The sequence below is a fragment of the Amyelois transitella genome, chromosome 30, assembly GCF_032362555.1.
Source record: "Amyelois transitella isolate CPQ chromosome 30, ilAmyTran1.1, whole genome shotgun sequence".
In the NCBI taxonomy this organism is placed as follows: domain Eukaryota; kingdom Metazoa; phylum Arthropoda; class Insecta; order Lepidoptera; family Pyralidae; genus Amyelois; species Amyelois transitella.
Window position 1 is genome coordinate 2,773,981 of NC_083533.1, and position 16,349 is coordinate 2,790,329.

The window sequence follows — 16,349 nt, forward strand, 5'->3', positions numbered from 1 at the left end:
GCTAGTAAATCATAACACCACGTTTTTGGGTATTCGTGTGTAAGGTATTAGTAATATAAATGAGACGTGGTTTAGACATGCAGAATACCGTTGCATGAGTAATTGATTTGTTCGGTCTGATGAACTATTCGTTCCATTTACCTAACGTGAATTTCAACAAGCGATTATTGCACGGATTTTATAAGTTATCTCGAATGAAACTTGAATATTTTTCAGACAATTTAAGTCACTTGGGGTCCAACTGATTTGGTTCAGAAACCGATTAACAGATAATATCGTGACAAGTGGAAAGATATTACTCTGTCTACCCCGTTCGTAAGAGGCGTGGTGCATCGCATATCCATTCGTTTTGAAAGAAAGAAATAATTGCAGCATAAAATACAAGTAAACATAGTTAACTTATTGTAACTTTTATGCTACCAAAAACATGACATGACATGGTCATTACACAAAGCTGCGAACTTTTTTTAGAGAATTCTAAGTACCTTTATTGTTTACCTTTCGTTTTAGATAATTCTAAGTACTTTCCTACAACTTTATTTGTCCATACTACCACATTTAATTTTGTATCTCCCTATAATTTATATTGATATTTTATAATAGAGGAGAAGGTGGTATTGTGGCCCCCTACTTTGTTTTTGAGGCTTTATAAAAAAAGTAAAGTACCTGGAAACTTGAAACATACTTTATAGGGTTCTTTAATCATTTGTTTATGCATATTTAACTATGGAATAAATAAAACTCGTACCGGATAATCAGAAATACTATTTATTCTTAAGTAATCAAATTTGGCATAATGAGATCAAGTGATGGTTATGTGGCACCCTGGGGGGTCATATTTAATGTATTGCACAATTGAAACCTAACGGCAAAAATCACAAATATAATAGTCGCCTTCTGGACCTGCACAGGCTGTATGAGCCCATAATTCGCAACTCTGACACTGTATCCATTGCTCTCTCTATTCAAATGTGAGCTGTCATCACCGGAATCGGTATTTTCTGCTCCACTGTCAGAGCTACTGCTGGATGTAACATCTCTCTGGCGCTGACCAGCTTGGCTAGTGCCTCCTCCACCGCGATCACGCTGACACCATCTCCGCGAGGACGTCCTCGTCCACGCGCTCGTCCTCGAGTCTCTGCTAAGCGCAAAGATTCAGTCAGTTGATTTTTGTAAGATGATGATGTAATTACTTTTGCTGTTGTCGTCTTTCTACCACGATTAGAAGTCCAGCGAACGTTTTAACAGCTTTTTTATATCCCATGAGCTTATTCCTCACTGCATCAACTGCATTTTTTGATTTCTTCTGGGTCCCACGTTTTTGTTTCTTCCTCGAAGATGGAGATAAAACGCTTTGTCTAGGCATCTGAAAGAGAAACAAAAATAAGAAATTGATAAATTGGTCTTACATGTAATGTGACCCCCGGGACCACAATACAACCAATGTGAGGGGGTCGCATTATAAATATTGATATTATCAAAACAAACATACCTAACATATTTATAAAATGCTTAAATTTCATAATTACCTTTGAAATCCCGCAGAAGAATGTTTAATGAATATAACGTGCAAACACAAAAACACAAATTCGATAGTTTTAAATTTTTACGCAATTAAAATCACAGCAGTTAAAAAGTTTTCTCACAAACGTGTTTCGACTGATTCAAATGACGGATGAACGAAGCGAAATCTGACGGATTTGATGGGTGCTAAATATTGCTGTCACAACTAGCATTTAGTTCCACCAAAAATATGCGAGATAGCATTATAAGAAAGTATTAATATCAATGGGGGCCAAAATACATGCGGGTGCCACAATTGCACCTTTTCCTCTATGTATCCTATATATTGAATGTCAAAGCCTCCATACTAGGTTTCACTGCAAATAAGCGCATTGTGTTATCTCATCATACACATACATACGCTGAGCGGAAACCCTTTTGGTCGCATCATATTATTTTTTGTATTATGGACAATGTAATGTCACTTTTTTCGCGCCAAATAAATATTTTTCTATTTTTTCATTCCATTTTTTAAGTCAAGGGAAATATTAATTTAACAATCTTTCACATTTTAATCACAATTCCATCATTAAGCCATTCAGCATAATGTTGCCGTTGATAAATATGTACGTGATAACATGTACGTAGGTGCCTATGTCTATTAAAAATCTTACCCAAGCTCTGACAGAAATGGTGATGAACCTCTTCGTGGGTAGTTTCATGCCGATCACCTCAGCCAGCCTCATCTCCGTCTTCCAGGGTATGTGGATCTTCAGGAACCAGGTCTTCTCGTCGAAAGACAAGCATTTGTTCTCTAGTTCCAGTTCTAAACCCTCTTTGATTAGGCTCTCCTGTGAAGAAAAACATATACGGGTCATATAAAAAACCGGCCAAGTGCGAGTCGGACTCAAGCGCGAAAGGTTCCATACCATCACGTTTGTAACTCAAATATTTTTTTTATATTCACGTTTCAGTTTACGGTTTTTATAACAACGCCATCTAGCGCAAATTGGTAGAACTACACCGCGGTAAATACATACCACGTTGAATGTCCACTCCTTATAAGTTCAGTCAAAAGTACCCGAAACCGCCGAGCTTGCATGAAGAGAGTTATGAATGTGGATGAAGCGAAGGAAGTATGCAGAGATCGTGGCAAGTGGAATGAAGTAGTCTCTGCCTACCCCTCGGGTGATTTTATGTATGTATGTATAAGTTCAGACAAATTAATAAGATGGCGCTGTGGAGAGATAAATACGTTTGTTGTATGGGAGTTTTACTGGAACTCCCTCCAATTAAGTACCTACAAAAAGCTTAACCTATTGCATAGTGTACGCTTTTAGACAAAAAAGCCAGTGAAGGTAGCACACACGCACAGAACGCCGCCATCTTGGTTCAACTTGCGTGTCATGTCAACGTACCTGAAACGTCCTCCTGTGGTCTCTCTTCTTGGCCTCAGCCTCAGTCATAACCCCGTAGTCTTCCTCTTCGTAAGCCAACACCATGTCTATGCGTCGTCTGCCGTCACGAAACATCAAGGATTCAGGTTCGAGACCCTGGATCAAAGAAGGATGCTTTAAACAGGGTACAAGTGCCGTGTGGTTCCCAGCACCAATGGTAAAAGAATAAAACCACTCCGTATCCCATGGATGTCGTTAATGGCGACTAAGGGATAAGCTTATAAACTTGTCATTCTTTTTTTAGGCGACGAGCTAGCAATCTGTCACTATTTGAATCTCAATTCTATCATTAAGCCAAATAGCTGAACGTGGTCTTTCAGTCTTTCCATGGCTGGTGGCTCTGTCTACCCTACTAGCGATATAGACGTGATTAAATGTATGTATGCACAGCTATAGATGTTGGAAACCTACCTCAGGATTGGTCTCGCCAATGTTTTCATCTTTCTCGTCTGGGTAACGCGGCAGTGAAGGTTTCCTGTCGTCTTTTTGTGGGTAGTCCGACGACTTGCTTTCTGATTTGGACTGTTGAAAAAGAATTTTGTTTAAATTAGCTCACATCGTAATGATCAACTTGACCAGATGCGAAAAATTAATTAAGTTCTTCTAATGACAACAGAAACTCATCAACGACACGATTCGTCAAAAAAAAATACAATACCAGCAACATTCTTCGTTAAAAAATTACAGCAATCCACAACATGTTTCGTCAAAAGTGCACAAAGAAACGTGCTCTTCCCAGAAATTGTAGAACTTTCATGGTCTTATGATTCATCTCACCTGAAAGCTGGGCAGTGGCGTCCCTGGCAAGGCTGGAGCCGTAGGCGCCTCCTTAAATTTGGGGGAGAACGCTCCAGCAGCCGAGGTCACATTCCTCACGAAACGCCAGCCTCGGGAGAGTCTCCGGTCTTCGGAACTGTCCGAATGGATGGACTTGATGTCGTCACGAAGATGGATCTGCAAGGAGTAAAATTTATTAATTACTGTGGGACATTTCAAATCACTTAATAATTGTCTTTTGTTTTAGTTTCACAACATTGGTTGACGTCAAATAAACTACTTAAATCTAAGTTTACCCCCGCTTCCAAAGCGTCAGTGCAGAAGAAGCGACAACAAACTGCACTGCAGCGTATTCTTCAATAACGTCAACTTCACAATTATCCAAACTTAGAATAGAAATGTGGACGAGAGATTAGATTTTGAAAGTTTTGACTAGTAACAGATTGGAGGGCGAGGTTTTTGCATTGTTGGTCTTAAAGGTTTCATAAAAAGCTGTTAGGAGAAGCATCAAGCCCTCGCCTAAAAACGTCCCGCTGTAATTTTTTATTTATTATACTCTTCAGGCACACTATCTCTTAGGTCTTAGACAAAAAAAATAATGTTTCATAGACAGATATGACAAAACTGTACAGTGTGGTTCCCATTGAAAATAGAACCACTCAATCTCTTTATCGTAGAAGGCAGGAAGAAATGCTTATTATTGCATTTCATCTAGTAACAATTATGTTCCAAGCTGGGATATATTCCTGTGGTTTTAATGATCATAATTTTGCAAGGACTTGTGTAAAATGACTTAATCGCAAAGTAAAATAGCCTGTTTGTGTATTTTCTTTTTAATAAAAAGACCACAAGAAATGGACTTTACAAGATTTTTTGTCAAAAAAACAAAAACTCCTAACTACAATGCTCTAAACCGTAGGACCACAATACCCTCAAAATTACTAATTAACCATTTCTAAAGGCGCATTCTCACAGAAACATCACATCTTCAAATTCGCATCTTTCGTTATCGCCGCTATGAGAGCACACTTACTACAATACAAGAAAAAGATACATTTTCCTAATAAACTAAGCATCATCTAACATCAATTGGCAAGCTAAAAGAATATAAATATAAACGGGACAAATTACACGGATTGAGCTAGTCTCGAAGTAAGTTCGAGACTTGTGTTACGAGATACTAACTCAACGATACTATATTTTAATAACAAATACTTATATAATAAAACATCCAAGACCCAGGCCAATCAGAAAGTTCTTTTCTCGTCATGCCCTGACCGGGATTCGAACCCGAGACCTCCGGTGTCACAGACAAGCGTACTACCGCTGCGCCACAGAGGCCGTCAAGCCAACACAACACAAACCACTGATCGGCACTCAAATCGATCTACATACATACATATGGTCACGTCTATATCCCCTGCGGGGTTGACAGAGCCAACAGGCTTGAAAAGACTGAATGGCCACGTTCAGCTATTTGGCTTAATGATGGAATTGAAATTCAAATAGTGACAGGTTGCTAGCCCATCGCCTAACTAAGAACCCCAAGTTTGTAAGCCTACCCCTTAGTCGTCTTTTACTACATCCATGAGAAAGAGATGGAGTGGTCCTATTCTGTTTGTATTGGTGCCGGGAACCACACGGCAAATCGGTCTACTTAGATACTAATACACCCCTTGTGGTGCTGCTTTGCTTTGTGTGACACAACATCAACTACTTACAATTAATAATAAGTACCTTTTTCTCGGACGAGTCTAACATGGGCTCGCTCTGAAACATTATTGAATTTATCTAAATATACAGTCACTACATATTGTTTAGTCCCCCTCCTTTCTCTGTCTGTATGTACGAGCTAATCTCGGAAAATGTTAATCGGATTTTATTCCTGTTTGAAATGCTCGAAAAAGGGGTTTCTGTGGAAGGTTTATATCTATAAATGAAGGCGGGGCGGGTCGCTAGTGTTTTATATATCTAGAAGGTAAAGGTTAGCCTAGCATGGCCCAAGATAGCTGCTTTTAATTACTGTAAATAGTTAGTAATCAGAAGGTCAAATATGTTAAAAAAAAAGAAACCAATAGTGTGTCGATATAGTCTCAGTGACATAGTGTTTATTCCTACTACCTTACCTACTCCCTACGCAGAGATCGTGGCAAGTGAAAAGATGGAGTCTCTGCCTACCCCTCCGGGAAATAGGCGTGAGTTTATGTATGTATGTATGTACCATACCTTTTCTGGTACACTGTAGTGTATTTAGTAGATAGTAGTACCGTGTGGTTCCCGGTACCAACGAAGATGATTGAATTGTGATTCAAATTGTGACAGGTTGCTAGTCCGTCGCCTAAAAGAAGAATCCCAAGTTTATAAGCCTATCCCTTAAACGCCTTTTACGACACCCACGGGAAAGAAATGAAGTGGTCCTATTCTTCTTTTTATTGGTGCCGGGAACCACACGGCACAAATTGTAATTGTTACAATAAAAAAACCTAATCATCACTTTACTCTCTCATTACCCAAAAAGTCCCTTGAAATTAATTATCCTCTTGAATTACGTATGGGCTTAACAATAAATTGAATTAAATTTCCATCGATCGATGAAAACTAGTTATCGACACACGCCCTACTCATTTTAGTGGTCACATACACTTTACCAATATTTAGGTAGATATTTCTGTCAAATACACAACTGCCCACATATAGTATTGACGTATACCATGGGTAATTATATAAGTATAGTTACATAAGTATAGTCAATTATTCCCAAAGTTGTTTTTTCTAAGGTGCCGTGTGTTTCCCGGCACCAATAGAAAAGAGTATAGATCCAATCCATCTCTTTCCCGTGGATGTCGTAAAAGGCGATTAAGGGATAGGCTTATTAACTTGCGATTCTTACTTTAGGCTGTGGGCTAGCAACCTGTCACTAGCCACACACCCACACCTCTGTGGCGCAGCGTACTACCGCTGTCCGTCGCCGGCCGTCAATGGATCAGTATGGATGTTTGTTACTCTTTCACGCAAAAACTACTCAATCGATTACGATGAAATTTGGTATGTAGGTAGCTGAAGACCCAGAATAACATACAGGCTACTTTTTATCCCGGAGTTCCCGCGGGATAGATAGGGTTTCAATGCGGGTGAAGTCGCGGGCGGCCTCTAGTTATTTATAATTTGGAACATATGTATAAGGACTACATGAAAATTAAAACCTTCTATCTATCTATTTTGCGGGCAGAACAGTATAAAAAAAGACCTTGGTGACGGATAAGTTAAAACTCTGTCAGCTGTGAACTTAAAGGTCGCTAATGGTCATAGACCATTAGTTATACTTATTCATTGTTTTAAAATTACTAAGTATAGGTACCATAGAAATTTATGGAAGGAGGTGACAAACAATGATAGTAATATGTTTACCACCGCGTAACAAAGAAACAGCAATTGAGATAGTACAGCTTGCTAGCCCAGCGTCTAAAACAAAAATCTAAGTTTTACATATTATTATTTATTTATATTTTATACCCGTGTGGTTCCCGGCACCAATGAAAAAAAGAATAGGACCACTCTATCTCTTTCCCATGGACTTCGTAAAAGGCGACTATGGGCTATCCCTTAGTCGCATTTACGAAGTCCATGGAGCTTATAAGCTTGGGTTTCTTCTTTTAGGCGATGGGCTAGCAACCTGTCACTATTTGAATCTCAATTCTATCATTAGGCACAACAGCTCATCGTGGCCTGTAAGACTTTTAAGATTGCTGGCTCTGTCTATGAAATCTTACGTGAAAAAGCTTATATTTTTGCTTTTTTTAGAGGGTTATTTGACAAATTACCTAAGTACCTAGTTGGTATCCTATATATATCCAATTGTCATCTCCATGTCAAATCAGCTCAGTGAATAGGCGTGTAATCTGAACTTGCACGTGCTATGACGTCATAATTATGGGAAATAGAGATAATTGCTGTAGGCTGTCTCATTAGATTATACCTAGGCAAACCTAGATAGATAGACTCTTTATTGCAGCATAAGAAAAAGAAAAACAGAAAAAAATACAGTAAGTGTATTTTATAGCTTACTAATAGAAGATTTTTCTTCTAACTAAAAGAAAATAGAGTGTCGGTGGACGAATCGGTAAGGTGATCGGTTAAAATGCGCAGAAAGGCATAGGTTCGAATCCCACCACGGCCGTGTACCAATGACTATTTTCGAAGTTAATAAATAAATATATACGCGACAAATTACACAAATTGAGTTAGCCTCGAAGTAAGTTCGAGACTTGTGTTACGCGATACTAACTCAACGATACTATATTTTATAATAAATACTTATATAGATAAACATCCAAGACCCAGGCCAATCAGAGAAAGTTTTTTTCTCATCATGCCCTGGCCGGGATTCGAACCCGGGACCTCCGGTGACACAGACAAGCGTACTACCGCTGCGCCACAGTGGCCGTCAAAAGTTATGTACATTGGTATGAAAACTAATCGATGCTCTTACGATGAGGAAAAACATCGAGAGGAGACCTGCACATTCAGGCAACTGGATGTGTAACCATGGTCCAATACTAGTTAGGTTCCCCTGCAAAAGTTGCGGAGGTCAGATGGGAGTCGCTTCGTGTAAACCTGACTCACCCAATCCAGGATCCATGGTCAAGGACATACCTACCCCGGACTCCTCTGCAGAGTGGTGATGATGCAAATGGGACTAAAGCCAGGAGGAAGAAGTTCTAAATAGAGATTCTCCTGCTGCTTCTTATACACACGTGTTTTGGAAGCGGTAAGAGATTCAATTGTAAGTTGTCTTGACGTCATTAAATGAAACTTTGTATCCTATTTTGAAAGTAAATCTATGTACTTCTATTTCAAACGCCAATTGATGCAATATTTAAATCAGACAATTGAAATATCAGGAGGAAGTTGTCATTTCGATAATCTGAATTAGTTATTCATCACTTTAGGACGTCTGAATTAAGTCAAGCAAGTGTAGCTAGTATAGTCCTATTAATATTATAAATGCGAAAGTTTGTGAGTATGTCAGTGTGGATGTTTGTAACTCTTGAACCGACTACGATGCAATTTGGTATGTAGGTAGCTGAAGACGCAGAATAACATATAGGCTACTTTTTTCCTGGAGTTCCCGCGAGATTGATAGGATTTCCATGCGGAGGAAGTCGCGGGCGGCATCTAATACTTCATTTATCTAAAATTGCGCAGGTTACAAATAATTATGGTTTAAATCTTGTGGATTTTGATCATCCAGGTGATTTGCCATCAGGTGATTACAGGAAACAAAAAAATGTGGAATTAAATCTTGTTGATATTGATCATCTGGGTGATTTTCCATCAGGTGATTTCAGGACACAAACATTTGGAATTAGATCAAAGTGGAATAAACTCAGACGGCGGTAGGCAAGAGACGATTTAATCGGAATAATTCCTGAATTATTAAGATTCCTATATGGCAGGCCGACAAAATTTTGCTTCTTAATTTATCACGACATACTTACATGATGTTGAATGAGATGACAATATGAATACGCTATGTTAAGAGAGAGATGCTGTGTGGTTCCCGGCACCAGTATAAAAAAGAATAGGACCACTCCATCTCTTTCCCATGGATGTCGTAAAAGGCGACTAAGGGATAGGCTTACAAACTTGGCATTCTTTTTTAGGCGATGGGCTAGCAACCTGTCACTATTTGAATCTCAATTCTATCATTTCGCCAAATACCTGAACGTGGCCATTCAATCTTTTCAAGACTGTTGGCTCTGTCTAACCCGCAAGGGATATAGACGTGACCATGTGTATGTGAAGAGAAAAAAGGTGCACGTGCAAAAGCTAGTAAGTACCTACGTAATAATTCCCTAACCAACCTTATTAGCAGGACTTTCCATGATGTCAGCCAGGGAGGTCCCGAAGGCGGCGTCAGCGTTGATGCTGTCCGCCGACTTCCACGGCACCCGGGTGTGCAGGGGCGTGGCCGGTAACGCTGATTCGTGGCTCCGGCGGCGTTGGGTGCTCTGCTGAAAGATTTTTTGAGGTTAACTGTTTTGAAACTACATTTCTTTATGCCGTGTAGTACCCGGCGCCAATATAAAAAAGGATAGGACCCACTACGTCTCATTTCCGATGGATGTCTTAAGACGCGACTAAAGGAAAGGTATATAAACTTGGAATTCTTATTTTGGTACAAACTAAACAACAAATTTCTCTTGGTTGCGATCATCTTTGTGGATAAAAAAGGAAAAAGAATCTTTCTGATCTGGTAATAGAAAGAAAAGTCTTACAAGCTTCTCTTGCGTGACGGACAGACAATGACTATTTGAGCAAAATACGGTGATACAGGTGTGTCCAATCTCAGAAGTGAATTATGTGATAAAAAGAGACTTAAAGCGAGACTGACTATCATTGATATATGTATACTTTAAGATAAGATCTTTATAATGTATTCTGTGGCGAAAACTATACGCCAAAAGTCACAAAATAAAAAAAATAATCACGCGACGCTATTAGTCAAAAACAGCGAAAAACCTAAATCGCGCAAGCAAAGATTTCACGGATTGGAGCTATATTATACAATCTCCGACACAACATCGTGGAGCCGCGGTTCCCCAGGCATAACATCTAGCCTGGCATAAGATCATCCCTTTGGTGGCGGTCGAGCCGAATCATCGCTCCCGCTACATACGCCAAGAGCAAAGCCTTTAACAAAATCTATACAGATATCCTGAAGCTTTATTATCTCTGATTATTAAAAAACACAACCAAACGACAAATAAAGCTAAAGATTCTTGGGAAGTTTCACTTCAGTAACTATACTTTCGACGAAATGAACGTACGTAAAAAATAATGAAGCGTCATGTTCGCAGATACACTCGCATCTTATGATAAAACGGATAAAAGGTAGTAAGCTCGGTTAACGTGTTCGAAGCGTATCTATACTAATATTATAAAGCTGAAGAGTTTGTTTGTTTGTTTGAACGCGCTAATCTCAGGAACTACTGGTTTGAATTGAAAAATTCTTTTTGCGTTGAATAGATCATTTATCGAGGCAGGCTTTAGCTATCTAACATCTCGCTGCAACTATAAGGAGCAAAGAAATAATGGAATATGTGAAAAAAACGGGGAAAATTATTCATCCTTGAGGGCTTCAATGATGCCCAAAATAACTATTCCACGCGGACGAAGTCGCGGGCAAAGCTAGTTCAAATTATAAACAAACAGTTAGACTTGAGGTACAGGTCAGAGTCTTACAAGGTCATCTTGCGTGTCGGAGAGACTCAGCTCGGTGCGCGTGGTGGAGGTGGAGCTGTCCAGGGCATGCCACACGCTGTCGTGCGCCACCCCGGCTGTGGGGGGCTCCGAGCACGTGCCATCTGCAATTAAGTGGGGAAAGATTAGGTTTTGATCATCACATTACTTACTTAAGAATGGGACCATTTGATTCTCGTGGAATAGTAAAAAATATATATACTTGTGTGCCGTGTGGTTCCCGGCACCAATACAAAAAAGAATAGGACCACTCCATCTCTTTCCCATGGATGTCGTAAAATGCGACTCAGGCGATGGGCTAGCAACCTGTCACTATTTGAATCTCAATTCTATCATTAAGCCAAATAGCTGAACGTGGCCATTCAGTCCTTTCAAGACTGTTGGCTCTGTCTACCCCGCAAGGGATATAGAAGTGAACATATGTATGTATGTATGTATGTATATATACTTATTTTAACCTTGTGCAATAGCCATAGAAGCCTTTGACTGGTTCATTTGACGATTTGTTTTGTGTTTTTATTATCTGACAGTGTCAAGAAGATTCTCATTGCAGCGATTGGTTTTTGTGAGTTCCAGAAGTCTTACGTTTTTATAAAGAGGAAAGACATATAAGAAAACTTGGTGAACTTCGCATTAATAAGTCGATTTTTGCCCAATAATCAAGTTACCTGATCTGGCTGAAAAAGTTATTATTCCATATTTTCAGAAGGCGTCCAACTGTTGGGCCTTAACATTCGTGGTCTATCCCCCGAAGTCAGGGATAGTCGCTCAGTGTACAACTTTGTTACCTCGTAAAATTAACTGTGTTAAAGAATAGACCCTATAATCTGTACTGGAAATGAGAGCGTTAAGGAGTATGTTGGGTGTGAAATTGAGTGACCGGATAAGGAACAGCGTGATAAGGGAATGTTGTGATGTGAAAGAAGATGTAGTTACAGGAATAGAAAAGGGTGTGTTGAGATGGTTCGGTCATGAGGAGAGGATGAATGAAAACAGGTTGACTATGCAGATATACATGGAGAGTGTGGAGGGAAAGGTCGGAGTGGGAAGACCTAGACGAACATATCTTGATCAAATTAAGGACGTCCTGGTAAAGGGTCAGGTCAAAAGTACCCGAAACCGCCGAGCTTGCATGAAGAGAGTTATGAATGTGGATTTTTCAAATTAAGCTAGAGAAAATCAAATTACCTCTGTACCCCCCCTTCCTTCTCCCATCATCGCTGTTCCTCCTCGATGATGCTTCACTCTGACTCTGGCTCAGTCTATTCCTCTCACTTTCGTACGACACTCTGTCCAGAACGGAGTGATGTTTGTCCAGTGTTGGCCCCAATTTCAGACCTTGGCCATACTTCTCCAAACCTTGGCCGAGCTTCTCCAGCTGGTTGAATGTGCGCGGCACCCGGTACGTGAGCTTGGAGACTGATTTTTTTATGTCCTCTTCATATCCATTTTCCATGGCTATTCTGTTGACAAAAAAATACAAAAAAGATATGAATAAATTAGACCACTCACAAGGAATTGCTTCTTGATGTATTATTTTGATTCTTTATATATTTATTTTTCGTATTGGTGCCCGGCACCAATACAAAAAAGAATAGAACCACTCCAGGTAAAAGGCGACTAAGTGATAGGCTTACAAACTTGGGATTCTTTTTTAGGCGATGGGCTAGCAACCTGTCTTTATTTGAATCTCAATTCTACGAGTGTCATTAAGCTAAATAGCTGAACGCGGCCATTTAGTCTTTTCAAGACTTTCGGCTCTGTCTATCCCGCAAGGGACATAGACGTGACCATATGTATGTATGTAAGTATTTATATCCTCAACTCTCTGTAGAGGAGCCTGGTTTGCGCTTTTTGGCCATGATTCTAGTTTGGGTTGGGTAAGGTCAACCCCATCAGGAGAACCTTACCCATATCCACCATACCATACCCTTGGGTTATGGCAAGAGCGCAGAACGAGATAACATACATATAGTCACGTCTATATCTCTTGCGCAGTAGAAGAAGCCAACAGTCTTGAAAGACAGAAAGGCCACGTTCAGCTGTGAATTGAATTGAGATTGTAGTGACAGGTTGCTAGCCCATCGCCTACAAGAGGAATCCCAAGTCTATAAGACTATGCCTAAATCACCTTTTACGACATCCGTGGGAAATATATGAAGATTTTCTATTCTAAAGTTCCGGCAACTACACGGCACAGTATAGCTAACTTAAAATAGTGAAGTGCTCAAAAATCGTAACCAAATATTTTTGAGTACGTCCATCGATATTACATACCTATGTATTTCAAACCCTTCCGCTAACGGAACCAAAAATATAACCCCGCATACGTCATTACTCGGACAATGATGATAGGAGGTCATTCGTCCATAACTCATTATATTGATCGGTTAGTATGGTGTAATAGAGGTAGGATGTCTTTTGTACATGGAACGCGCATTTACATCCTACTAATAAAATGCGAAAGTTTGTGAGTAGGTTAGTATGGATGTTTGTTACTCTTTCACGCAAAAACTACTGAACCGACTACCATGAAATTTTATATGTAGGTAGCTGAAGACCCAGAATAACATATAGGTTACTTTTTATCCCGGAGTTCCCGCTGGATTGATTCCACGCGGACGAAGTAGCGGGCGGCCTCTAGTTATAAATAAAAACCCGATAACTGAAAATTTTAATTCTAGGTGCCGTGTGGTACCCGGCACCATAGAATAGCATCTACTCTATGGATGTCATAACAGGAGACTAAGGAATGATGATAGCGATGGGCCAGCAATCTCTTACTACTTGATTCTCAATTCTCACAGCTGAACGTAATGTAATCTTTCAATAGATATACATTACAATAAAAAATCATACAGCAAACATTTTAAAACAAATTAATTTCCAAAAAGGTAAGATAGAAAATATTACTTATTTTGTTTTAATTTTTTTATTCCTACTTAAAGTACCAGAAAGCTATTATGACTTTTCAGTTTATATCTCGCTTTAGATCTAAATGCGTGCTCTATATAGAATGAAAATCCAATGTTGCTCTAACTATATTGTCCATAGAATTTAGGTCAGATTACTTGAATCCTCAAAATTTATTAATATTTTAAGTAGGTATTTTTAGTAACATACAAGGGATCTTGTAAATCGCGTTACTTGTTTAAAGACATAAGAGATCGTGAACACGCTTACCTTTTTTTTATATATCTTTATTGCATAGAAATTTACACAGTAACAAGAAAATAGTACAACTTAATTGGTAATTTACTAAGTTTATTAATAGTAAGACACCGCTTTGAATGAGCAGAGTCTTATACAAATTTTAATGGGTCCATCTTATAAACGCATCTTCTACCTCCTGGCTGTAGCTCCGGTTGCATCCTCACCACTCTGGAGAGGAGTCCGGAGTACCTCTTTGGTCATGGATTGAGTGAATTAGGTTTTTACACGACGCGACTCCCGTCTGACCTCCGCAACCTTTGCAATAATTGCTCTAACCTAATTAGAATAGAATAGATTTATTTTCAAAACTAGCTGTGCCTGCGACTCCGTCCGCGTGGCATAGTTATATTGGATACAAGTTATCACTTATTGACGTCACACACTTAAATCCAATTATAACTACTACCGCTTCCAAAGCGCATGTGTAGAAGAAGCGGCGGAACAAACTACACTACAGCATTTTCACGGACGTCAATATACAAATATAGATCTCTTAAATCGAAATCATGGACGAATGCACATTGTCTACATTAAACGTCCACGTCCATATCATGAACTCAAGTACCCCAAATTAAATACAACAAATGACCTTTCCCCAGGGAATTTGCGACTCCCTCCACAACCTTGGCTGGTGAATTAGCGCAAGGAAAGCACCCCACACACGGCCAGTCCCACGATGGGCGCGTGAATTATTAAAACGAATCGATAACCCACCAACTGTCCGTACAAATAGGTTATTTCGAATACTAAATGTTGGTTTTTTTCCAACGATTTCTAAATGTGATACGGTCATGAACTTTACACACACTGTTAACCCTTTGCGGATTTAGCGGGAATTTTTTTTAAATATGTTAATATTTTTATATGTTAAAGCTATTACGCGTAGATTGATTAGGTACAAACCTGAAACTGAAATTTGTCATATTTATGTCCCTTGGGAAGCATACAGTACATAACATACAAATAAATCAGTCAATCAATACAATCTTGAAAAAACTGATAGGCCACATTCAGCTATTAAGCTCAATGCATTATAGGTTATACTAGCTGTGCCCGCGACTTCGTCCGCGTGGTATATTTTGGGCATCATTGAAGCCCTCAAGGATGAATAATTTTCCCCGTTTTTTTTTCACATTTTCCATTATTTCATCGATCTTAATAGTTGCAGCGTGATATTATATAGCCTAAAGCCCTCCTCGAAAAATGGTCTATTCAATGCAAAAAGAAAATTTTCAATTCGTACCAGTAATTCCTAAGATTAGCGCGTTCAAAAAAACAAACTAACTAACTAACTCTTCAGTCTTAATATTAGTATAGATTAGTTAGTATTGAGACATCGAAATCTCAAAATATACATACATACATACATAAAATCACGCCTCTTTCCCGGAGGGGTAGGCAGAGACTACCTCTTTCCACTTGCCACGATCTCTGCATACTTCTTTCGCTTCTTCTTTATCTCAAAATATCGAAATTATAAATCACTCAATGACTAGCCACTCCCTTGATTGACGTTTACAATACATTTTAATACTTACACTGTAGTTAGTTACAGCATTAACGACGTACGATCGCGTTCATATCTGCAGTCATAGTTTTAAAATTCTTACGGGTTAAAATAGCGTGCACTGTGGTTCCAGTAGATACACACACACATGCATATTTAAAAAGAATAAATATTCCATCAAATGAATACGGTCTTTAATACCAATGATTACTAAGTAAAACAGTTTATTATTCTATGACATATAACATAACAAAACAGAAAGAGACGGTAATCAACGATGGCCGAACTGGGCCCGATAATTGTCGATCGAGATATCATCGTCTCTCATTATTTGCATAAGATTTGCCTATAGAGGGAAACCTGCGACTGCCAGACTTATGTCAATTCGATAAGGTTGAAAGTTTGTCTGCACACGTCCCTAACATAGGTAGTGGTTCCTTTGAAAGTTAGTGGGTAGCAATTTTATTACTTCGTGTGAGCAAGTGAGATCTAAGATACCTATATTAGATAATCTCGCTTGCTCACACTCGCTTGTTCTAGTTACTAGCGTTACTTGGATTCCGAAGTTATTCAAGGATTTTTTTTGTCTATTTAAAAAAAAAATTGTGTTACTGACAATTTTTAATGTT

The 16,349-nt window shown here is 39.1% G+C and overlaps 1 protein-coding gene across 1 annotated transcript in view; it reads right to left on the reverse strand.

Moving 5' to 3' along the window:
- LOC106139449 (anoctamin-4) overlaps positions 1–15,136 on the reverse strand; it is a 30,072-nt gene extending 14,936 nt beyond the window's left edge. Inside the window, exons 1-8 of the mRNA XM_060952858.1 lie at positions 15,117–15,136; positions 12,189–12,463; positions 10,983–11,104; positions 9,602–9,748; positions 3,738–3,914; positions 3,372–3,482; positions 2,922–3,056; positions 2,178–2,354 (exon numbers count right to left, since the gene is read on the reverse strand). Coding sequence (XP_060808841.1) covers positions 2,178–2,354; positions 2,922–3,056; positions 3,372–3,482; positions 3,738–3,914; positions 9,602–9,748; positions 10,983–11,104; positions 12,189–12,463; positions 15,117–15,136 — 1,164 coding nt within the window. The remainder of the gene's footprint in view (positions 1–2,177; positions 2,355–2,921; positions 3,057–3,371; positions 3,483–3,737; positions 3,915–9,601; positions 9,749–10,982; positions 11,105–12,188; positions 12,464–15,116) is intronic.
- Positions 15,137–16,349: the final 1,213 nt, after the last annotated feature.